The sequence below is a fragment of the Chiloscyllium punctatum genome, chromosome 48 (genome assembly GCF_047496795.1).
Source record: "Chiloscyllium punctatum isolate Juve2018m chromosome 48, sChiPun1.3, whole genome shotgun sequence".
NCBI lineage: Eukaryota > Metazoa > Chordata > Chondrichthyes > Orectolobiformes > Hemiscylliidae > Chiloscyllium > Chiloscyllium punctatum.
The window spans coordinates 58,680,312-58,702,635 of record NC_092786.1 but is presented as its reverse complement, the minus strand read 5'-3'; the positions used below and the strand labels follow the sequence as shown (position 1 = coordinate 58,702,635).

General features: G+C 44.3%; 1 protein-coding gene across 1 annotated transcript in view; it reads left to right on the top strand.

The window, feature by feature from the left end:
- The first annotated feature begins 4,132 nt into the window (after window positions 1–4,132).
- The window catches only part of rasgrf1 (Ras protein specific guanine nucleotide releasing factor 1), a 96,530-nt gene continuing 78,338 nt past the window's right edge, over window positions 4,133–22,324 (top strand). The window contains exon 1 of the mRNA XM_072565358.1: window positions 4,133–4,601. Within this exon, the coding sequence (XP_072421459.1) occupies window positions 4,326–4,601 (276 nt within the window). The 5' untranslated portion in view covers window positions 4,133–4,325. The remainder of the gene's footprint in view (window positions 4,602–22,324) is intronic.

Here is a 22,324-nt window from a genome sequence, read left to right as displayed (position 1 = left end):
CATCAATCTTTTGGTTACTTCCTCCAAAAACTCAATCAAGTTTGTGAGACACAATTCCCCTCAAACAAAACCATGCTGATTATCCCAAATCAGTCTTTGCTTCTGCAAATGCATGTAAATCCTATATTTCAGAATCACCACAACCTGCTCACCACCGTCATCAGGCTCACAATTCTCAGGCTTCTTCTTACATCTTTTCTTAAATAAAGGCACAACATTAGACACTGTCCAGTCCTCCAGCACCTCCACTGTGGTTATAGATGATACAAGTATTTCTGCTAGGAGCCCCACAATTTTCTCCTTAACTTCCAGAAATGTCCTCAGATACACTTGATCAAGTTCTGGAGATTTATCCACATTTATGTTTTCTCAGGCCTCCAGCACTCCCCCTCTGTAACATGAACTGTTTTCAAAATATCGATATTTATTTCCCTCTCTTCCTTCCTCAACAGTAAAAAGTGACACAGAATATTTATTCAATATCTCTGCCATCTCCTGAGGTTCAAAGACAATCTCATTGACCTTTAAGGGGCCTTCCTTCCTCTCTCTCGTTGTTCTTTTGCTCTTAATGTACTTGTAGAATCTTTCTGGATTATCTTTAATGTTATCTGCCAACGCTATCTCTTATCCCCTCTTTGCCTTCCTGATTTTCCTCTTCAGAATGTCCCTACATTTTTCAGACTCTTCAAGAGATTTATCAGATCCCAGTTGTCAATATCGAATATATGATTCTTTTTCATTCTTGACCAGAACCTTAAGATCTTTATTCATTCTTTGTTCCCTACTCTTCCCAGCCTTACCCTTTCACTCTAACAGGAACATAGTGCCTCTGAACTCTTGTTATCTCACTTTTGAAAGCCTCCCATTTGTCAGTCATCCCTTTAACTTTGAACAGTCTCCTTCAATCAACTTTTCAAAGTTTTTGTCTCCTACCATTAAAAGTTGCCTTACTCCAACCAACAAGTAGAACTTTTATTATGAGTTTTTCCATAACTATTTTAAAACCAGCAGAATTCTGATCACTAGTGCCCAAGTGTCCACATACTAACACTTGAGTCACTTGCCCTGTTTCATTTCCCAAAAGAAGGTCAAGTTTTGCTCCTTCTCTACTGGGAATTTTTGCATATCAATGAAAAACATTTTCTTGAATACATTTAACAAGTTCCTCACCGTCCAAACATTTAACGCTATGGCAGTCCCAGTCAATGACTGTGAAATTAAAATCCCCTACTTTTACAACATTATTATTCTTACATCTTTCTGAAATCGCTGTATATATTTGCTCCGCGATTTCCCTCTGCCTGTTGGGGAGCCTATACCACCAAGTCATCAAAGTCATTATCCCTTTCTTATTTCTAATTTCAACCCATTTATTTTCACTGGATGATGTCTCAGAAATATCCTCTCTAAATACAGTACGAATTTTTTTCCTTAATCAAAAATGCCAATCCCCCCTTCTCTCTTGCCTCCTGTTCTACCCTTCCTTTAGCATCTAAAACCCAGAATTCTGTCCTGCCTTCAGCCAAGTTTCTGAAAAAGCTATGATGTCCCAGTCCCATGTTCTGATACATGCCCTGAGTTCACCAGCCTTACCTGTTAGACCCCTTGTATTTAAATAAATGGTTTAATTCTTCAGAGTTACCTTAATCTCTGATTTGCTTTTGTATGTCTTTTCTAATGAACTTGTTATTTTCTGATTCCGAACCATCCTTCCCATATCTTTCTATTTTCAATTAAACTTAGGACCCCCCCCATCCCCCCCCCCCATCCCCCCACCCCACTCCTCTCTAATAATTTACATCCTCTAGGAATAGAAATAGCAAATCTCCCTACCAGGATATTGGTCCCTTTCCAGTTCAGGTGAAACCTATCCTTTTGCACAGGACTTTTTGACCCCAGAAGAGATCCCAAAGATCCAAGAATCTGAGTCCCTACACATTGTGCTGCCTCTGCAGCTGTTAATTTATTTGCCCTGTCCTTTTATTCCTTCCTTCAGTAGAGGTTAGTACCAGGAGTAAACCAGAGGTTACATTATTTTTGTTCTGTTTTTTTAACCTTCGACCTAACCTCTTATATTCACTCTCAAAGTGATATTTCTGCATCTCCCTCTCCCTTCCCCATGTTATTATGAAAGCTACGTGCTATCCTAGATTTACACTGACTGCTGCAGAATCTCCTGCCTGTGCCCCTGGCAGGAGAGTCCCCTACTACATTTATTCTTTTAAATCTTGACAAGTCTTTACCTGAAGTCTTTACCCGAGGGCTGTAGAGACTCAGTCATTGAGTTCAAAACAGAAGTTGATGGAATTTTAGTAATTAATCAGATTAAGGGTGATGGTTTGTGTAAGGAGATAGTTTTGAAGTAAATGTTTCAACTATGATCTAAAATGGTAACATAGGCTCCATGGACTATCATGCTCACAAAATGTTTTTTAATCTCTCCTCACTCTGTCTCTCTCTCTGTCTACCTCTTGCTCTTTAGTCCTTTCTCCATTTCTCTCTCTCACCCTCTCTATCTCTCCCTCTCTACCCACCTTTCTATCTCTATTTCTCCTTTATTTTTAGTCTTTCCCTCTCAAGGGAGAGATAGAGAGATAGAGAGGGAAAGACAGAAAATACTTTTCCCTCTCTACCCCTATCGCTCCCTCTGCATTCTCCTCCCTGTCTCTCTCTCTCTAATTCTCTATCTCTCCACCTCTCTATCTGCTCTCTATCCTTCTCTCCCTTTCTAACTTTCTCTCTGCCTCCATCTCTCTCTCTCTCTATGTCTCTCTTTGTCTCTCCTTCTCTTTCTCCCTCTGTCTCTCCCGCCCTCTCTCCCTCCCTATGTCTGTGTCTCTCCCTCTCTATCCCATCTCTCCCGCTCCCTCTCCCTATGCATCTATCTCTCATTCTCTACCCCTCACTCCCTCTATTTGTCCCTCTCTATCCCTCTTCCCCTCCACCTCCCTCTCTCTCCTTCTCCCCATCTCTAGCTCTCTGTCTCTATCCCTCTCCCTATGCTATTATCTCTCCGTCTCTATCCCTCACTGTCTCAATCGCTACCTCTCTATCCCCCTCTCTCTCTCTCCCCTCTATCTCTCCTTTCTCCTCTCCCTCCATCTCTCCCTCTCTATCCCTCTCTCCCTCTATTTTTCCCTCATCTGCTCTATCTCTCCCTCTCTATCCCTCTCTTACCCCCTCTGCCTTTATCTCCCCTCTCACCCTCCCTCTCTCTCTGCCTCCATCTTTCCCTCTCTATCCCTCTCCCCCTCCCTTTTCCCTTCTATCTATCCTCTCTCTCTACCTCTCTATCCCTCACCCCCTTTATCTCTCCCTCTCTGCCTCCATCCCTACCCCTCTCCCCCTCTCCCTGCCTCTATCTCTCCTCTCTCCCTCTCCCTCCCTCTCTATCCCTCTCTCCCACCATCTCTCCCTCTCTATCCCTCTCTCCCCCATCTCTCCCTCTCTATCCACATCTCTCCCTCTCTCCCTCCCTCTCTCCTGCCATCTCTCCCTCTCTATCCCTTTCTCCCCCATCTCTCCCTCTCTATCCCTCTCTCCCCACATCTCTCCCTCTCTCCCTCCCTCTCTCCTGCCATCTCTCCCTCTCTATCCCTTTCTCCCCCATCTCTCCCTCTCTATCCCTCTCTCCCCACATCTCTTCCTCTCTCCCTCTCTCCCCATCCCTCCCTCTCCCCCTCTCCCTCTCCCCCTCCCTCCCCCTCTCCCTCTCCCCCTCCCTCTCCCCCTCCCTCCCCCTATCCCTCTCCCTCTCCCCCTCTCTCCCCCCCTCTCCCCCCTCTCCCCCCCTCCCTCTCCCCCTCCCCCTCTCCCCCTCTCCCCCCTCCCTCTCCCCCTCTCCCCCCCTCTCCCCCCCCTCTCCCCCTCCCTCCCCCTCTCCCCCCTCCCTCTCCCCTCTCCCCCCCTCCCTCTCCCCCTCTCCCCCTCTCTCTCCCTCTGTCCATGGTGCTGAAATTAACTTGCAGACTGTGCCACGTGATGCTCCGAGCCAGCCCCGGGGACAGGGGCTGAAGCTGGAGTTTGGAGCCGCTTCAGTGAAAGCGGCTTCTGTTCCGTTTATTCTTGGAGCAGGAAGGGCCCCGGGCCGGGGGAGGGTGGGGGTGAGGGAGGGGGGGGGGGGCAGCGAAATGCTTGAAGAGCAAGAGAAGACAACCATGTAGAGACTGGATTTCGAGGAGGGGAGCGCAGCGCTTGATCGACAGACCCCTTGATTTTTGGAAGTGGCTGGGGATTGAATCCGAGTTTGTGTCTGTAAGTTGCTGTTGCAGCTGAACCGGGAGACAGAGGGAGATGTGAGGATCGAGAGTGTTGCTGCGGCAAAGATGCAGAAAGGAATCCGGCTGAATGATGGGCACCTTTCCTACCTGGGGGTTCTGGCCAAGAAAGATGGGACCAGGAAGGGTTACCTGAGCAAGAGAAGCTCGGACAACACCAAATGGCACAACAAGTGGTTCACCTTGCTCCACAATATGCTGTTTTATTTCGAAAATGACTGTACCACCAAAGCTTCTGGTCTGTACTTACTGGAGGGGTGCGTATGCGAGCGGGCACCATCCCCCAAACCGTCTCTGACAGCCAAGGAATCCCTGGAAAAGCAGGTAGGAGAGCCAGGGCACGGAGTGTCCAGTCACCAATATCCAGCGGCCAGGGTACACTAAAGGCTCGCCCAGATCTGTCCCGGCTGCAGACCTGTGTTATTTTAATTTAAAATGCGCCCAATCCTCAAATGGTAAATCAAAGAGCGGTCTTCCTTTGATCTATTCGAACATCTTGATCACACGGTTTGTATTTAATAAATCCCAGGGCAAGGACAGACCGATCTCACCAAGTAAACAGGAGGGAAAACGATGGAAAATGCAACATTTTTGGTGCATTGGGAAACCAGGAATCGAATCTAGGAGTAAAGTCCCCGCGGTGATCACATTATTATTGAGGTCACCATTAAAACCTACTTCTGTTTTATGTTGATCCAAACCTGGCTTATATTTCTCCTATTTTGGTGGAATCTGTTGATGCTGAAATTATTAGTCGGTAGTTGGGTTTATTAAGACGATGTGTGATTCTATTTTTACCAGTTAATCAGTCACAGCAGGAACCTTCACAAAAGGGCGAGAGAGAAACAAACACATTTCTGCCTCTCAGATTGGAACAGATCATTGTAATAAAGTCGTTTCTTGCAGAGATGTCAATTTCACGGAGTCGCAAAACAATAAATTATGCAACATGCCAGATGCATTGGTTTGTGAAACTAAATAAAGTTATTTAACCCGTTGCGTGGACAGTGTAGCTGGGCTGACAGCAGTGAGTGAAGCGGTGAGATCTCCGCGTTATTTTTATCAACGTGGAGAAAACTCTGCTCCAGGACATTCTGTACTCAGTGTCTCCCCCCCTCGCATCGAGAGGGATCTGCAAGTCCCCCCCCCCCCCACCCCACACTCCAGTTATTTCTGACATTCAACGCTTTAATTATCTTTGAATCCACAATTGCTTTGTTTCTAGTCTTTTTTACTGACATGAAAACACGTAAATCAAAAGCAAAGGCAGTTGTTTTTTTTAAAAGTGGGCGAATTTCTGCGGTTTATTTACGCAGAGGGAATGTCTTAATGTCAAAATATGCACTGCATGGAAGTGGATCGATCCCCGGATACCCATAAATCCAGCTGCAAGTCCCTTTGTCACAGATTAGATATTACTGATGCCCTTGCATCATGTTACTAAGTGTGCAAATGGCTTCCTGAATGAACCGTTCTTTTCTCTGCTGTCTATCATTCTTTATATAATCTCCTTATTTCATCCTACAACATTTATGTCAATATCTGACCCATTAATGTCCTGCAGTATCAATGCAATAGTCAAACTGCCTCCTGCACCATCTGCCACTCAACGACTGCGCTGTCTCACTCGTCACTCTCATACAACTCAAGATTTTTTTAAAATCCACTGGACTCAACTTGTACATGTTTGTAAATAAATCCAACTGCAATATTTGAATGTGAAAAACAAAGGCCATGAGGATTTCTGGCAAATTGGCTGTAGGGAGACTTCCGGTCACTGCTGGAGTGTCCCACTGCCTGTGAAACAGTCCTGAACAATAATCAGCAAAACAGGGCAACATCTTCCTCTCCGAGGGACTTTTAAGCCATACATACCCATGCACATTCACTCCCATCGAACTCACAGACAGGTATAAACACGCATTCATAGACATACTCACACACACTTATACACATACACAGAGAACATGTGTACACACACACTCTCAGACAGGTATACACGCTCACTCACTCAGACATGTATACGTACACACACATACACACACACACGGACAGTCCCGGTGCTATTGTGTGGCCTGTATTAAACCAGTTGAGCTACAAGGAATGCTGCAGGTTGCTGTTATCCGAGTCTGTCCTTCTATCTCCAGGGTCAGGGCTCAGTACCTTGCATTTTTGGAGGGGAGGGAACTAACTGGCCCTGGGCATGATCCTGGGAGTGAAAAATAGGACATTCCCCAATTATTGCAACGTGTGAAATGTACCAGAGAAATAAACACTGGATTTCTTTGCAACAACACGGAATTTGAAAATCTGGAAAAAAATGTCTTGAGCTGAGGATGTGCTGGTCGGAAATGGGAGCTGGGGAAGTGGGCTTGTAGGGAATGGGAGCTGGGGAAGTGGGCTTGTAGGGAATGGGAGCTGGGAATATGGAGGTGGGTATAGGGTCTGTGCTCAAGGGTATGGGATGCGGGAATGTGCGAACTGGGGCATGGGATAGTGGGGGGGGGGCTGGTCTGGGAGGTGGGAATATCAGGGTTTTGGGAAGTGGGAGCTGGGATTATCTGGGATTTGCAGTCTTGGAGCTGGGAATGTCAGGGTGTGGAATCTGGGAGCTGGGAATGTCAGGGTGTGGGAATTAGGGGCTGGGAATGTCAGGGTGTGGGATCTGGGGTCTGGGAATGTCAGGGTGTGGGGTCTAGGAGCCAGGAAGTAGGAGTTTGGGATCTGGGAGCTAAGAACGTCAAGGTGTGGAGTCTGGAAGCTGGGAATGTCAGGGTGTCTGGTGTGGAAGCTGGGAATGTCAGGGCATCTGGTCTGGCAGTTGGTAATATCAAGGTGTGGGGTCTGGGAGTTGGGAATGCCAGGGTGTGGGAATTGGGCTTAAAACTGCGTTGCTGGAAAAGTGCAGCAGGTCAGGCAGCATCAAGGGAGAAGGAGAATCGACATTTCGGGCATAAGCCCTTCTTCAGGAATGCTTCAGGTTCCTGAAGAAGGGCTTATGCCTGAAATGTCGATTCTCCTGCTCATTTGATGCTGCCTGACCTGCTGCGCTTTTCTAGCAACACATTTTTAAGCTCTGATCTCCAGCATCTGCAGTTCTCACTTTCTCCGTGTGGGAATTGGGGACTGGGAATGTCAGGGTGTGGGATCTGGGAGCTGGGAATGTCAGGGTATGGGGTTTGGGAGCTGGGAATGTCAGGGTATGGGGTTTGGGAGCTGGGAATGTCAGGGTATGGAGTTTGGGAGCTGGATAGTGGGTGTTTGCAGTCTGAGAATTGGGAATGTGGGGGTTTGGAGTTTGTGGTGATGGGGACTTAGGGTAATGGATTGAGAAATGAAATTCAAGAATGTGACTGGGACAGTATCAAGGGAAGACCTTCGGACAGAATCCGCTTTAATGTAGATTCTTTCTTTATGTTTATTCTGTGGGCCCCACTGGAAAGGCCAGTACTTATTGCCCATCCCTAAATGGCCATGAGAAGATACTGGGAGGCCATCCTCTTGAACCACTGCTGTCCAGAGTGCACTCACAGTGCTGTTAGCAAAGGAGTTCCCTGGAGTAGCACCCACCCCAGTGAGGGAATATTTCCAAGTCAGGATGGTGAGCAGTTGGAGGATGATGTTCCTATGTACAGGCAAATGGAGTGAGTTCAGTTTAGGAACATCGTCAGGATGGATGACTCTATGACTCTATCTGCAGCCCACTTCCTTCTAGATTGTGGAGGTCACAGTTTGAAAGGTGCTATTGGAGGACCTTACTGAATTTCTGCAATGCATCGTCTAGATGGTACCCACAATAAGTCAATGGTGGATGTTGTGCCAATCAAGTGGGCTGCTTTGTCCTGGATGGCATCGAACCTCTTGAGCATTGTTGCAGCTGCACCCATCCAGACACATAGGGAGTATTCCATCACACTCCTGTCTAGTGCCTTGTATGTGATGGACAGGCTCTGGGGAAACAGACAGTAAGTTACTTGCTGCAGGATTTCCTGTTTCTGACTTGCCCTTACTAACACCTGCATGACTACTGAAAAATAAACTTGAGTCTATTTATGCAACAAGTTAATGTGGCAAGAGATTTCTAATGTATCCACTTGTCCTTCATTTGCTTACAAAGAAGTTTATTATTCCCCCCATTTTCCCAATAGCATCGATTAGATATCCACATTGTTGGAGGTGAATTAATTAAGGTGTGAAGATAATTGAAGGGAATGACAGGGTAAACAGAGACTAACTGTTGGGACTCCTGAACCATACAGCTACCCTTTAACTTAGAGCATGGCCGTCCAGAGTCAACACTAGGAAGCACTTCTTCACACCAAATCCTGATTCCTTATCCCCAAAAAACTGAAGCTGGAAATTAATTGAAAATTTCAAAACAGAGCTTGATAGATTTGCATTGGCAAGGACTTTCCGTGTGATGGAACCAAATTAGTAAAATGGAGTTAACAGACAGATCGACCATGATTTAACTGGGTGATGGAACATACTCTCGGGGCTGCACAGCATCTTCTCCTTTCACTGACACATGGGGTTGTACTGGGGCCCATGCTGAGCACAGCCCCCTCCCCCTGGAGCTGTCAGTGAAAGGCTCAGTTGTTCCCTGTTCTCCTTCCCAGAATGGTCACTGAGGCCAGTTACAGTTCCCACATTGCTTCAGCTGGGACCAGGAGCTCAGCCAGATCTGCACCAGCCTGAGCTTTGTCTGATAGATCCAGAGTTACCAGGGACACTCCAAACCAACGGTGGGGACCAATGTTTGGAGGAGTGAGTTCTCCTGTGTCCTGGCCATTAGTTAGCCCTCAGCAAATACCTCAACCAAATGACATGTCCAGAAGTACATCAGTATTTGTGGCAGCTTGCTGTGCACAAAACAACAGCTGTGCTTCTTGCAGTGAATGACAGTGACTGCAATTCAAAGAATACATTATTAGCTTTATAGTAATTTGGGACATTCTGAGGTCTGGAAAGGTGACAGTGAAATGCAATTCTTTCTTAGATTTTTGTAATTAAACATGGTAAGAATTGTCAAATAATAAACAATTTACATTTATGTGGAAACTTAATGTAGTATTATAATCAAATGCAAATATTATAATGGAATATAGTGAATAAGAAGAGTAGTACTTGCTGAAACAGGTAATGGGAACGATACACCAATGCACAGAGGCAAGTAATTCTTCATCACAAACTTGCTTTCCAATAGCATCAACAAGGAGTGGGAGAAACATAATATTTCCAGGCTCCCAGTTTCCACCCTCAATATTCAATGCTTGCAGGGAACTTTTAAAAATCAGAATCAATACCTATGATGTGCTGGTGCGTTAACACATTTCATAGCTTAGAAGGGATTTTTTTATAAATGCATTTCCTTCATTATGAATCAGAGTGCAGGAGACATTTACCTGAAGGTATCAGGGAATTTGAGACCTGTGTTAGCTACAAGACTGGGGAAGCTGCTCATTTGGTTCAAAATCATCAGGAACTTTAAAGGAAGTGAATAAAGAGAAGCTGTGTCTAGCGGCAGGAGGGTCAGTAACCAGTGGGACTCAGATTTGAAGTGATTGTAAAAGTGCCAGAATGGAAACATTAAGGTTGGAGATTCTGTGCCTGAAAGGCCCGAGATTCAATCATAGTTTTTGAAAGAATTTGGAGATATACACTGGATTGGAGGAATCAAAAGCCACACTGCCCATCGACTCAGTAATTGATGCACAGGAATGTTGAATATGGGTGTACAAAGTCAGGTGGCCAACTTGATACTGACCATTTTACAAAGTCACAAAAAGTTCAAATTAGCACCCACATCTTTTAAGTTTTCCAGCAATGTGTTTGCATCAACGGTAAAATGTGACTAACTTGCAACTAAAAAACAAATGAAGATGTTTTATTTTCAGTTTCAAGAAATGATGACGTTGAATATGATCAATGACCGTGATGTGAATTCTGTTTATGAAATCAATGCAACTGGGAATAATGTGAATCCTGCGGTTTCCCCAAGGTTCTGGGCTGCAGGTAGCCTCTGCTCAAAATGCTTGCAGTCTCTGTGGTCTGATTGCTTCTAATCAAAAAACAGAACAGGAGTGTTGAGCACCTTTATATTTAGGGAATTAAACTGATCAACAACTCACCAGAGGTACAACATCTCGGGTGAAGCAAAGCGAGACTCTTATTCAATACACTCTCCTAATAGATGGAAGATAATTACAAAAGATAATGGCAATAATTTGACTTTAGGCAATAATATGTTTAATAAAAATGGTCCTGCAGAGAGGTTTAAACAGACAGCTGAAGAGTGTTCTATCTCATTGGCTAAGTCAGAATTATTCGGACTGAATGTTTGACATGGACAGGACAATTTCCTTCAGACCAGAACATGGTCAGCAGAACCAACCGTACAAAACCCAACAATACGTGGCACTTCTTTACACCTCTTCCAGTTTCTCTGTCTATCTGTCTATCTGTTTGTCTATTTCTTTCTTTCTTTCACTCTCTCGTACATAAAGGAATTACCACTCCTCCAGGATTGTGCTGTCCTCTCCAGGAATTAGAGATTAGTCTCCAAGACACTGTTTTGAGCAAAAAAAAGTCACTGGAAGATAACGCACAAGGTTATTAAAATAAATTGCGTGGGATTTGTTCCCTCAATTTTTCTGAACAATTTTGTTTATTAGTTTTAGTACATATTGAAAGGGAAAGGAAAAGCTGTCTTACTGATTTGGGTATTGGAGGTGGGAGTTCCTGTTATGAAACCTCCAGGAATATGTCCAGTCAGAGTGTGCATATCTTATTAGTTTCCTCCCTTGGATATTTAAGATGTCTGAAGTTAGGAGTGTTCTTATTGTAATGTCATTCTCATATACTATTATACACAGCACAGATTAATGGTGAATTGTAACCATACCTCACATTAGTTGCATGTGCAACTAAATGTTCATTAAAGGCTTTCCCCTCTGTCAGGCAGATGTTGGAGACAAAAACTGTGTCAGACAGTGTTTTTACAAGAATCTGATGTCATGGAGTTATCTTGGAGGCTGGTGGGGTGAGGAGGGAGGGGAAGGGGGAGGGGTCAAGGGGTTTTGTGTGATGTGATCGAGTTAAATATAAAGCGATTGATTGGAATGAGACTCAGTATCTTGGGAAGTGACAAAGACACTTGATTTGCAATGCTGCCTCATGATGTTCATGGCAACAGCAAAGCCTCTAATGGGACAGGTAATGACACAGGATTAACTCAACCAGACCGTACAACAGAATGAGCTATGGACTGCTCTGAGATTGTCTGCAACATTGTCGCTATGTTTCACTGCTAAAATGATGGCCATCAGTTTAAACTGTTCTGTCCTTTTAAGGTCACTGTTGAAGCATTTGCCGTTGGAAAGCATTAAAACTGGGACCTGCGTGACTCCCGAAGTCAACTATTGGTTAAGTTCAATTGCTTGAAGAAGGACCAATTTTTAGGGCAGAATAATTGAAGAAAATGATTACTGTGGTCACTTTGACCACATGGTAGTGACTTGTGCATTAGTAAAACACAGATAACTGAAAGCAGAATAATATTTTTACAATATAAATTGCTTTATAAACTCATCACACTGCAATTATGTCCTCTTACATATGGTTCCACCAAGACACATCCCTTGGATGGGAGAGCATAATTACAGTGTGACCTGTTTACATAGACAGATCCCTTTATAAATATATACATGTAGAATAGAAAAGATTGACAAGGTAAATATGGCAAAGTAAAATATTTAATCTATTAATATACAGCAGTAATTACCTGGATAACATTTTATCTTTTTTTCTTTAATTGGGGGACACTCAAACATCACCGAGAGCGAAATTGAAAAGGGTCAAAGGCAAAGTGGATTGAAAAGTTGTGTTTAGCAAGTTTCAGCTCAAAGATGATAGAAAGGCAGAAAGTTAAGGCAGAGCAAGAAATAGAGTTTTAAGATATCCAGGAATGGAGAGGATTTTAGGTGTAGGGGTGAAGAAGGACCCGATTTCGCTCCTTTGGGACCTACCCATTGTATTTCCTACAGACTCGCTTAAGGCAAAACCTTTGAATATTCTTACATTCTGTGCAAGGAAGAATATTTTGCTGGGTTGGATATCAGAAAACCCCCCCAGGCCCTTGGGTTGGTGGAAGATTGTTATGGAGCATATTCCCCTGGATTTTCTCACAAATATGGTACACCACAAAACTGAGAATTTTTACAAGACATGGCAACCCTTTTTGAAATACCTGGACACAGATTTATCTGCCACACTAACAAGGGTTTTTATATAGCTGTAACGATTGTGTTTCATGAGTCCAATATCCAGGGAGGAGGAACTGTGAATGTATGAGTGTTTTGTTTGGCTGGGCTGAGTTATTACTATTTATTTGTTTGTTGTTAGGTATTTATTTAGTTAGTTAAATAACCAGTTTAAGTTTTTTTTAGTTTTATACTTCTCTATATATGTTTATACATTCGTATAGGAGGTGGGCTGGGGAATTTGTTTTATTATTTGGGTTTAGTTTTGTACTATTTTTGTACTGTTTTGAATTGCATTGTTTTGTGTTTGTTGTAATATTTAAAATACTATTTTTTCTTAATAAAAATATATTATTAAAAAAAAGATATCCAGGAATTGAAGAGAAAGGTGGTGTAATATAGAAATTTTTAAAAAAAGAGGGAAGAAGGGAGGAGAAATTGTACATGAGGAAATTTAGGGACGACAACAATTGCATGCATAACATGACAGGAAAGCAACATGAGGTTTACTGACTGTAATGAGCTCAGCCAGCTGCATTTGTTCATTGGTTCAATTAGGGAGCCCTGGCTGACATCCTGTTTACTCTGAGGGAACTAAATCAGTGTAAAGGACTCTCCATGTGGAAATTAAGGGTGATTTGGAGTCAGATACCAGCCTCTGTGCAGTTATTTCTGGGTACAACTTCAATCCTGGTTTCTTAAGAGAAGCAGCTGGTTCAATGCCCACTTAGTAAAAGGTTCGGGTCTAAACTTGATGGGGCGAAATTGGTTGAGAAAGATTCACCTCGATTGGCTCAATACATTTCAATCAGAAAATGGCTGCCTGAGTGAAGTCTTAATTAAATTGGTGTTGTAATAGACAGCGAAGAAGGTTACCTCAGAGTACAATGGGACTTGATCAGATGGGCCAATGGGCCGAGGTGTGGCAGATGGAGTTTAATTTAGATAAATGTGAGGTGCTGCATTTTGGAAAGGCAAATCAGAGCAGGACTTATACACTTGATGGTAAGGTCCTGGGGAGTGTTGCTGAACAAAGAGACCTTGGAGTGCAGGTTCATAGCTCCTTGAAAGTGGAGTTGCAGGTAGATAGGGTAGTGAAGGAGGTGTCTGGTATGCTTTCCTTTATTGGTCAGAGTATTGAGTACAGGAGTTGGGAGGACATGTTGTGGCTGTACAGGACATTGGTTAGGCCACTGTTGGAATATTGTGTGCAATTCTGGTCTCCTTCCTATCGGAAAGATGTTGTGAAACTTGAAAGGGTTCAGAAAAGAGGGAAGAAGGGAGGAGAAATTGTACATGAGGAAATTTAGGGACAACAACAATTGCATGCATAACATGACAGGAAAGCAACACATTTACAACCATGTTGCCAGGGTTGGGGAATTTGAGCTACAGGGAGAGGCTGAACAGGCTGGGGCTGTTTTCCCTGGAGCTGAGGGGTTACCCTATAGAGGTTTATAAAATCAGGCGTGGCATAGATAGGGTGAATAGATAAGGTTTTTTCCCAGGTTAGGGGGTTTCAAAACTAGAGGGTGAGAAGGGAAAGATTTAAAAGGGACCTAACGGGCAACTTTTTCACACAGAAGCTGGTGCATATATGGAATGAGCTGCCAGAGGAAGGTACAACTACAGCATTTAAAAGGCATCTGGATGGCTATATGAATAGGAAGGGCTTAGAGGGACATGGGCCAAGTGCTGGAAGATGGGATTAGATTAGGTTAGGATATCTGGTCAGCATGGATGTGTTGGACCGAATGATCTGTTTCCATGCTGTACAGCTCTATGACTTCTATGAATTTAAATACCTGAAAGTTTTTCATGAAGATCTCAGGACTATCCATGTGCCAAGGCCACCTGGCGTGTTGACCAGGAAGCAAATCCATGGTTCTACAAGGCCCACCCAGTGCCATTTGCCTTATGGGCAGAAGTAGAGGCAGAAACCACAAGACTGGAAAGTGAAGGAATGATCAAACCAGTCCAGTATGTGGAATGGGCAGCACTGTTCATCCCAACTGTGAAGCCCTATGGGTGGGTTCGCCTTTGTGGGGATTTTATACAAATGGCAAACCGTTTATCACAGCTGGATAAATACCCAATCCCTTGCACAGAGGATTTATACAGCGAGCTGGCAGGGGGCTGTCCTTCATGAAGCTGGAGATGAGCCACATTTACTTGTGATTGTGATTAGATGAGGATTCCCTGAAATATGCTACAATTAATACCAATAGGGTTTGTGCCAAATATGTAAGACTGCCATTTAGGGCATCGTCAGCCTGTGCAATTTTTCAGCAGGTGATGGGGAAAATTTTACAAGGTCTACACCAGGTCACTATTTATTTGGACGAGTCAACAAGCCCAGGTTATACCCATCTGAGGCTAAAGTGAGGGCGATCAAAGGTGCTCCAGCTCTCACATCTGTACTGGAGTTTAGGTCTTTCCTTGGATTAGTGAATTACAATGGAAAGTTCATGCAGAACTTGGCCTCCATCCTGGCACCTTTTCCTTAACTCCTAAAAAAGGGTCAGCCTTGGAAATGGTCATGTAGCCAAGCCATAACTTTTTGGGAATTGAAGAAGCATCTATCATCCTCTAAGGTGTTGACACACTATGATCCAAGGCGAGATCTGGTAGGGGTAATATTAACTCATAGGTGATCCAATGGAGAGGAACGCTCAACAGCATATGCAACCAGGACTTTGGCTAATGCAAAACGTAAATGCATCCAGATAGAGAAGGAAGGTTTGGCGGTCACATTTGGAGTCAGGAAGTTCCCCCAATACCTTTGTGGATGTAAATTTATAATAATAACAGAGCACAAACCACTGCTAGGTCTACTTACAGAGGACAAGGCAGTGTTGCCCATAGCGTCAGGCTGCAGTTAGTATTGGGCATTTAATTACAAGTTGGAACACCATCCAGGAGACCAAGTAGCTAAAGCAGATGCATTGAGCTACTTCCCACTGGCAGATACACCTCTGGGGGTACTCCCACTGGAAGAGTCTGTGATGGTTTTAAATTTTCTGGACACACTTGCAATCACAGCTGACAATATCGGACTTTGGACGCAGAAAGATCTGGTCCTGGCCAAACTGCAACGGCTGGTGGTGATGGGGGAAGTGAAAGGGCCATCACAACCAGAAGTGAAACCTTGCTGGAGCCTGAGAGACTAGATCACAGTAAACAGCAGTGAGAGAGGTTCTGTTCACTCTGAGAGCTGGCTCTGAGGGGGCTGGATCATTGTCAAGGACTCTCCATGTGTAAATGAAGGGGGAGTTTGTGACAGGATACCGGCCTCGGTGGAGTTAATTTGAGGAAGAGATTGGAAATACAGGTAAAAGAGTGTTTGTCTTCAGCTTTTTCATGTATCCTGTCTAAGTGAAGGAAACAGGAGTCTATCCAGATGTGGTCAGTTTTCAGAACTGTAACCAGCTTAAACTTTAAGATGATTGAAAATGATCAAACGTTGTAACTGACAGAACAATGGGAGAAATGTAAGAATTTAATTTGAGGACTGAGGAGGTAGTGAGACTGAAGGTGGGGAGATGGGCATGCTCATCCCAGACTGGAGGAGATTGAGAGTTAAATTGGTAAGAAATTATAGCACTGACGTTGACAAAGACATGAAGTCAATTTCCAATCCTGTAAAAACACAGACTCCAAATGTCATACTGACACTTTAAAGGTTTGTGTGTTAATTCTGCAATCAGTGATTTGAAGGGTGAGATTCTCATTCCTCCATCAAATAGGGAAATCAAAAGAGAAACTGCAAACAAAATCATCAAGAGTAAACAGCTGGGATATCAACATTCAAAAGAGAAAATGCAGCAAATATTCCAACTGTAGATCCTTCACTGGGGACTAAAAGAGTGAACCTTTCAGATTTGGAAGTAACTGGTTCAGCTTTCCCAATTTTTGACCTTGTGCCTCACTGGGTAAAGGAATTGGTCAAAGGTGAGGCTTATCACTGTTGGATTTTACAGGTAGAATTCCCTGGAAGTGCAGATATTGCCTGTAACTGGGTTACATTTGCAGTTTGTGCACTGCTATCGCTGCTTTAAACGAGACATTGTGTGACTTGTTTGCTGTTCCACCAGATGGTGTTCTCTTCAGTGCTGAATCTCACCCAATCTGTTTACTCCTCCTCCTAAAAAGGACTTGTTTTCAATTAACACAATCCTACAGCTTGTCACTGAACACAAATCTCCACTTGCTGTCTTCATTTCCTTTGACCTTTCTCTCCTTCCCCTTTCTCCTTTTTAAAGACTAAGTCTTTGACATGGCTTCACAAGTGTTGGCTAGTGTTGCCAAACCTCCAGGATTACTCTTAAAATTAAAGATAAATCTCTAGGATGGCATCTGTTAGCATAGAAAACACTGCAAGAAAATCACAGGAGAATGAAAAATTAGTCGTGTTTTTCTTTCAATTTTCTTTGAACACCTTTGTTGATTAGTTATAAACATTTAGGGATGTAGGGAGAAAAGACTGATAAGACAGTCAATAGTTCTCCAATCACTTCAAACAGTGTCTGTTAACTTTCTAATTGGTTGTAGCCAAGAGTCACTGTGAGGATCAGCCTATTGGGCAGGAGAATGAGCTGGAGGCAGAAGGCCATTGGCTATGAATTGGTGATTGAAGTGCTCCCTGTGATCACCTGATGAGCTTTCATCTGTGAAGTAACACAGCAAGTGTGGGAAGACTTCTGCACAGTAAGAGATGCCCTTAACGCATATGACATCTATACCCACAGGCTCTCCAGCAAGAGTTACAGGGACAGTATTTCCAACTAGAGATCCCTAACTTTTTAATTAGGAGCTTTCACAGTGTCAGTCTTTTCCTGAGTGGAACTCAAAGAGGGGTCCAAAACATAACCAACATCACAAAGCAGATTCTCTGGTCGTTATTACATTACAGTTTGTGGGAGCTTGCTGTGTTAAAGTTAGCTGCCTAATGCTTCCTGAATTGCAGCATTGACCACATCAAAAGTATTTTATTGGTTATAAAGTGCTTTGGAACATCCTGAGGTTATCAAACAGCCCAAACAAATTCGTGCCTGTGTCTTGTTTCTTTGAATTATCAATGACTGAAATATAGTCAATGGTTTTGTTGCTAATGGGAGTGAAATCACTTTGCAACATGAGATAAAATGTCTGGAAGAAACAAATTGTTGTCTGTATAAAAATAACACATAGAGGTATTTTATATTTATTCTTCATGACAAGCATCAATCAGTGAAGTGGCCATTATTCAGAAAATGACATCTCCAAACAGGAATTACAATTTGTGATGATGCTGAATGGGATATGGGTATCACGGTGGCTCAGTGGTTAGCACTGCTGCCTCACAGCGCCAGGGGCATGGGTTCAATTCCAGCCTCGGGCGACTGTCTGTGTGGAGTTTGTACATTCTCCCCGTGTCTGTGTGGGTTTCCTCCGGGTGCTCCGGTTTCCCCCCACAGTCCAAACCTGTCCAGGTTAGGGTGGATTGGTCCTAGTGTAGAATAATGTGAAAGGTTAGGGAGATGGGTCAGGATGGTATGCTGTTCAGAAGGTCAGTGCAGATTTGATGGGCTGAATAGCCTCTTGCTGTAGACACCTTTTGATTTTATGAAAGTCTACAGAAGGCCAGTCTTGCAGATGGCCTGCCATCACTATAGACAGCTGGAGACAATGTGTTGCTGTGATAACTGGCCTTATCCAGTGCTGTCTGTTCTGGTCATGGACTAAAACTTTGAGTGAGAGGTAGGAATTTCCTGGTGCATTGCTTTAGTTTTCACTATGCTGGTCAAAAGACTAAAGTTCTTACACAGATTGAAGAACAAACACATGCTGTATTCGTACCTGGCTGTAAATCAGCACGGTCAGTGGCAAGCAGGAATTTCCAATACTCAGCCTGGAGAGTTTGGCCTTTACTTAGAGCTCTCAGTTTGAACAGCTTCCAGAACACCTCATTTCAGATTTCATAGAATGGCCAAGCTATTGTGATGGATTCCTCAGGACAAATGGTTTTCTCTATTACCTTCCAAAGCCCCAGAAGAATAAGAAATCAGAGCAGAGTTGACTTGTGTAATCATAACATATTTTTTTGATGCATTGTGAAGATTTCCTTCACAGTAAATTGTGGCATTTACCTCACGATTGTTGACAGGTGATTGGCTTGTAGTTCTCTTTCTCTCTCTCTCTCTCTTCCCTTCTTAAAAAAATGGTGTATCATTTGGCATTTTCCAAATTGGGGAAGGACCATTCTCAAATCTGAGGAATTTTGGGAAATCACAGGCAGCACCCAACCTCTTGGCAGCTCTCTCTTGTAGAGCACCACGGTGTAGCTCACCTGGTTCTGGAAATGTGTGGGATTTTAGCTCCATACACTTCTCCAAAACCTTTGCTCTGTTGCTATTAATTCCTTTAATTTCCTCAGTCTTTTTCAGCCACAGGTTGTCAACTATTTCTGGAATGAAACTTATTTTGTGAAGACAGACACAGTTTGTCAATGCTTTCTGCCATTTCCACATCGCCTGTGCACATTTCTCCAACTCTGTCCCTCACAGCTGACAGGGACAGAAGCATTGCTCAGGCCGGTGAGTGTGGTGCTGAGCTCCATATCTGTCTAATGGCATTTCTCCTGGAGCTGTCTAACTGCTGACTCCAGATCAGCAACTCCTCGATCTCTTCTGCAACTGTCCTGAGTGTCTGGGAGCAGATCCTGAAACATGCAGCAATGTGGTAGTGAATGGGTTTGCTCAGCTGCACCACAGGGTGTTCAATAGAAAATCCTGGCTATTGTTAGGACTGGACCGACCTTTGGAAGGGTATCAAGAGGCAATCATCTGCCCATGATGTGGGGCAGGTAAAGGCCAGAGTGACTCCATTACAATAAATTTGCTGATTTGCTGCCAAATGATCAAGTTGGACAACACTGTATTGAATCAGGCTGTTGCCATGCAGGGTTCCTGTACATGTTTCACCATAGCAACCACAATGACATAGATTTCACTGTACTGGATGTAATTAAAATAAACTAGTCAGATTAACATTCTCACCACGGAGCGCTGGTTAATACTGCTCTGTTAGCACAATGGTTATGAGATTGAAATTACTGTGGGGACAGATATTCAAAAGGTTCCCCTTTTTTTTTGCTCTGAAGCCTATTTTCAAAAAGGAGAGTTCAGATTGGAATCCTCCAGCTCTGATGGAGGCCATTCAGCCCATTGTGACTCTCTGATAGAGCTGTCAGTCTGTCCCACCAACCTCCTGCAGTCTCCAGGGTTCCTGCTTCCAATCCAAAAATCAAACACTGCCAAAAATGGCACTCTCCAATTGCAGATAATGACAATTTTATTTCAATAATACCTTTCCAGTAATAAAAATGACCCAAAGTGCTTCACAGCAGTACTCACCTTCCAAGAAAACCTGCTGAATTTCACACAGCAGTTTACTGAGAAACAGTGTGGGAGGCCATTCACCCCATCATGCTTGTGATAGCTCTTTGAAGACATCCTATCTTTTGCCCTATCCTGGCAGCCCTAGAGATGTTTCCTCTTCAAATATCTATCCAAAGTCCTCACTGGGTCTGTCTCCACCAACCCTTTAGGAAGTGTGTCCCAGATCATCTTCCCTCCAAACCTCTTAGATCATTACCTTCTAGTAATCCAGTAAAACATCCTCTGCACCCTCTCCAAGACCTTGATGCCCTTCCTAAAGAGTTAAGATATATCAGAAAGGGCAGTGTTAAGACCCCTGAGGGGCCACCATGTACACGCCCGAAAAACGTCCCTTAAAAACAACTACTGCCTCATTTATTAGAATTTTATTCTATTTATGAAGAATTAGTTTTGCTTGATAGAACTTCAAAAAAAAACAACAGACCGTTTTGTGTAACTGTCAGTTTAAATCCACATTAATTACAGTGTTTGGAGTTCCTGTAGGTCTCCCCTCCCCCTCCTTGACTCCACTGGTTTTTATATAAATAAAAGGCAAAGAATGCAGCTTTGCATTGCCAGAGACGTGTGTTTTAATCTTGGAACTCCTGGGACAAAAGAGGAAGTCTTTGAGGAAGGATTGACTAGAATAGGCTGGGGCAGTATAAGAGGTAATCTCATTGAAATATATCAGATTCTGAGATCTCCTGACAGAGCAGGCTGTTTCTTCCTGTGTAGGAGAGTTTAGAACAAGGGGCAAAGATCCAGGAGAAAGGGACAGTTTGGTTGGACTAAGATGAGGTAGCTTAAAAATGTGTTGCTGGAAAAGCACAGGCAGCATCAAAGGAGCAGGAGAATCGACGTTTCAGGCATAAGCCCTTCTTCAGGAATGAGGAGGGTGTGCCAAGCAGGCTAAGATAAAAGGTAGGGAGGAGGGACTTGGGGGAGGGGCGTTGGGAATGTGATAGGTGGAAGGAGGTCAAGGTGAGGGTGATAGGTCGGAGAGGGGTGGGGGCGGAGAGGTCGGGAAGAAGATTGCAGGTCGAGAAAGTGGTGCTGAGTTTGAGGGTTGGGACTGAGATAAGGTGGGGGGGGGAGGGGAAATGAGGAAGCTGGAGAAATCTGCATTCATCCCTTGTGGCTGGAGGGTTCCCAGGCAGAAGATGAGTCGCTTTTCCTCCAGGCATCGTGTTGCCATGGTCTGGCGATGGAGGAGGCCAAGGACCTGCATGTCCTTGGCGGAGTGGGAGGGGGAGTTAAAGTGTTCAGCCACGGGGCGGTTGGGTTGGTTGGTGCGGGTCATGGCTGAACACTTTAACTCCCCCTCCCACCCCACCAAGGACATGCAGGTCCTTGGACTCCTCCATCGCCAGACCATAGCAACACAACGGTTGGAGGAAGAGTGCCTCATCTTCCACCTAGGAACCCTCCAACCACAAGGGATGAATGTAGATTTCTCCAGCTTCCTCATTTCCCCTTCCCCCACCTTATCTCAGTCCCAACCCTCAAACTCAGCACCACTTTCTTGACCTGCAATCTTCTTCCCGACCTCTCTGCCCCCACCCCCTCTCCAGCCTATCACCCTCACCTTAACCTCCTTCCACTATCGCATTCCCAACGCCCCTGGAGATGCTGAGAATAAAACTCTGTTTGGAGGTGTCACGGAGACCTGAGAGAACCAATCCATGTTCCACCTGATGTGGGAGCACGTGCTGCCATTTGTTTGTTCCCTCTCCTTTTCTCACTGTGTAAGGGGAATAGCAGCAGGCCATTCGGCCCTTCCAGCTGGCTGCAACATTCGATTAGATCCTGGCTCCAAACTACAATCCTGCCCTATCCCTTTGACCATCCAGAAACCTTTCAATCCTAGCCTTGAATCTACTCAACATCTGAGCACCCACCTGGTAGCAACTTTCACAGATTCACCAGGCTCTGAGCGAAGAAGCTCAACCTCAGCTCAGTCCTACAGAACTGACCCTTTCTCCTGAACCTTTGCCCTGTCTTCTTGACCCTCCTACACAGGGAGACAGCCTCTTAGAGTCTTGGAGTCCTACAGCACAGAGACACGCCCTTTGGCCCAAACTGGTCCACGCTGACCAAACTGTCTGCCCACGGTAACCCCATTTCCCTGCATTTGGCCCAAATCCTTCTAATTCTTTCCTTTCCATCTATTTGTCCAAATGCCTTTTAAATGTTGTTAATGTACCTGCCTCAACCACTTCCGCTGGCAGCTCATTCCATATGTGTACCAACCTCTGTGTAAAAACGTTTCCCCTCAGCTTCCCTTTTATTCTTTCCCCTCTAACCTCAAACTGATGCCCTCTAGTCCTCGATTCCCCAACCCTGGGAAAAAGACGGAGTCCATTCACCC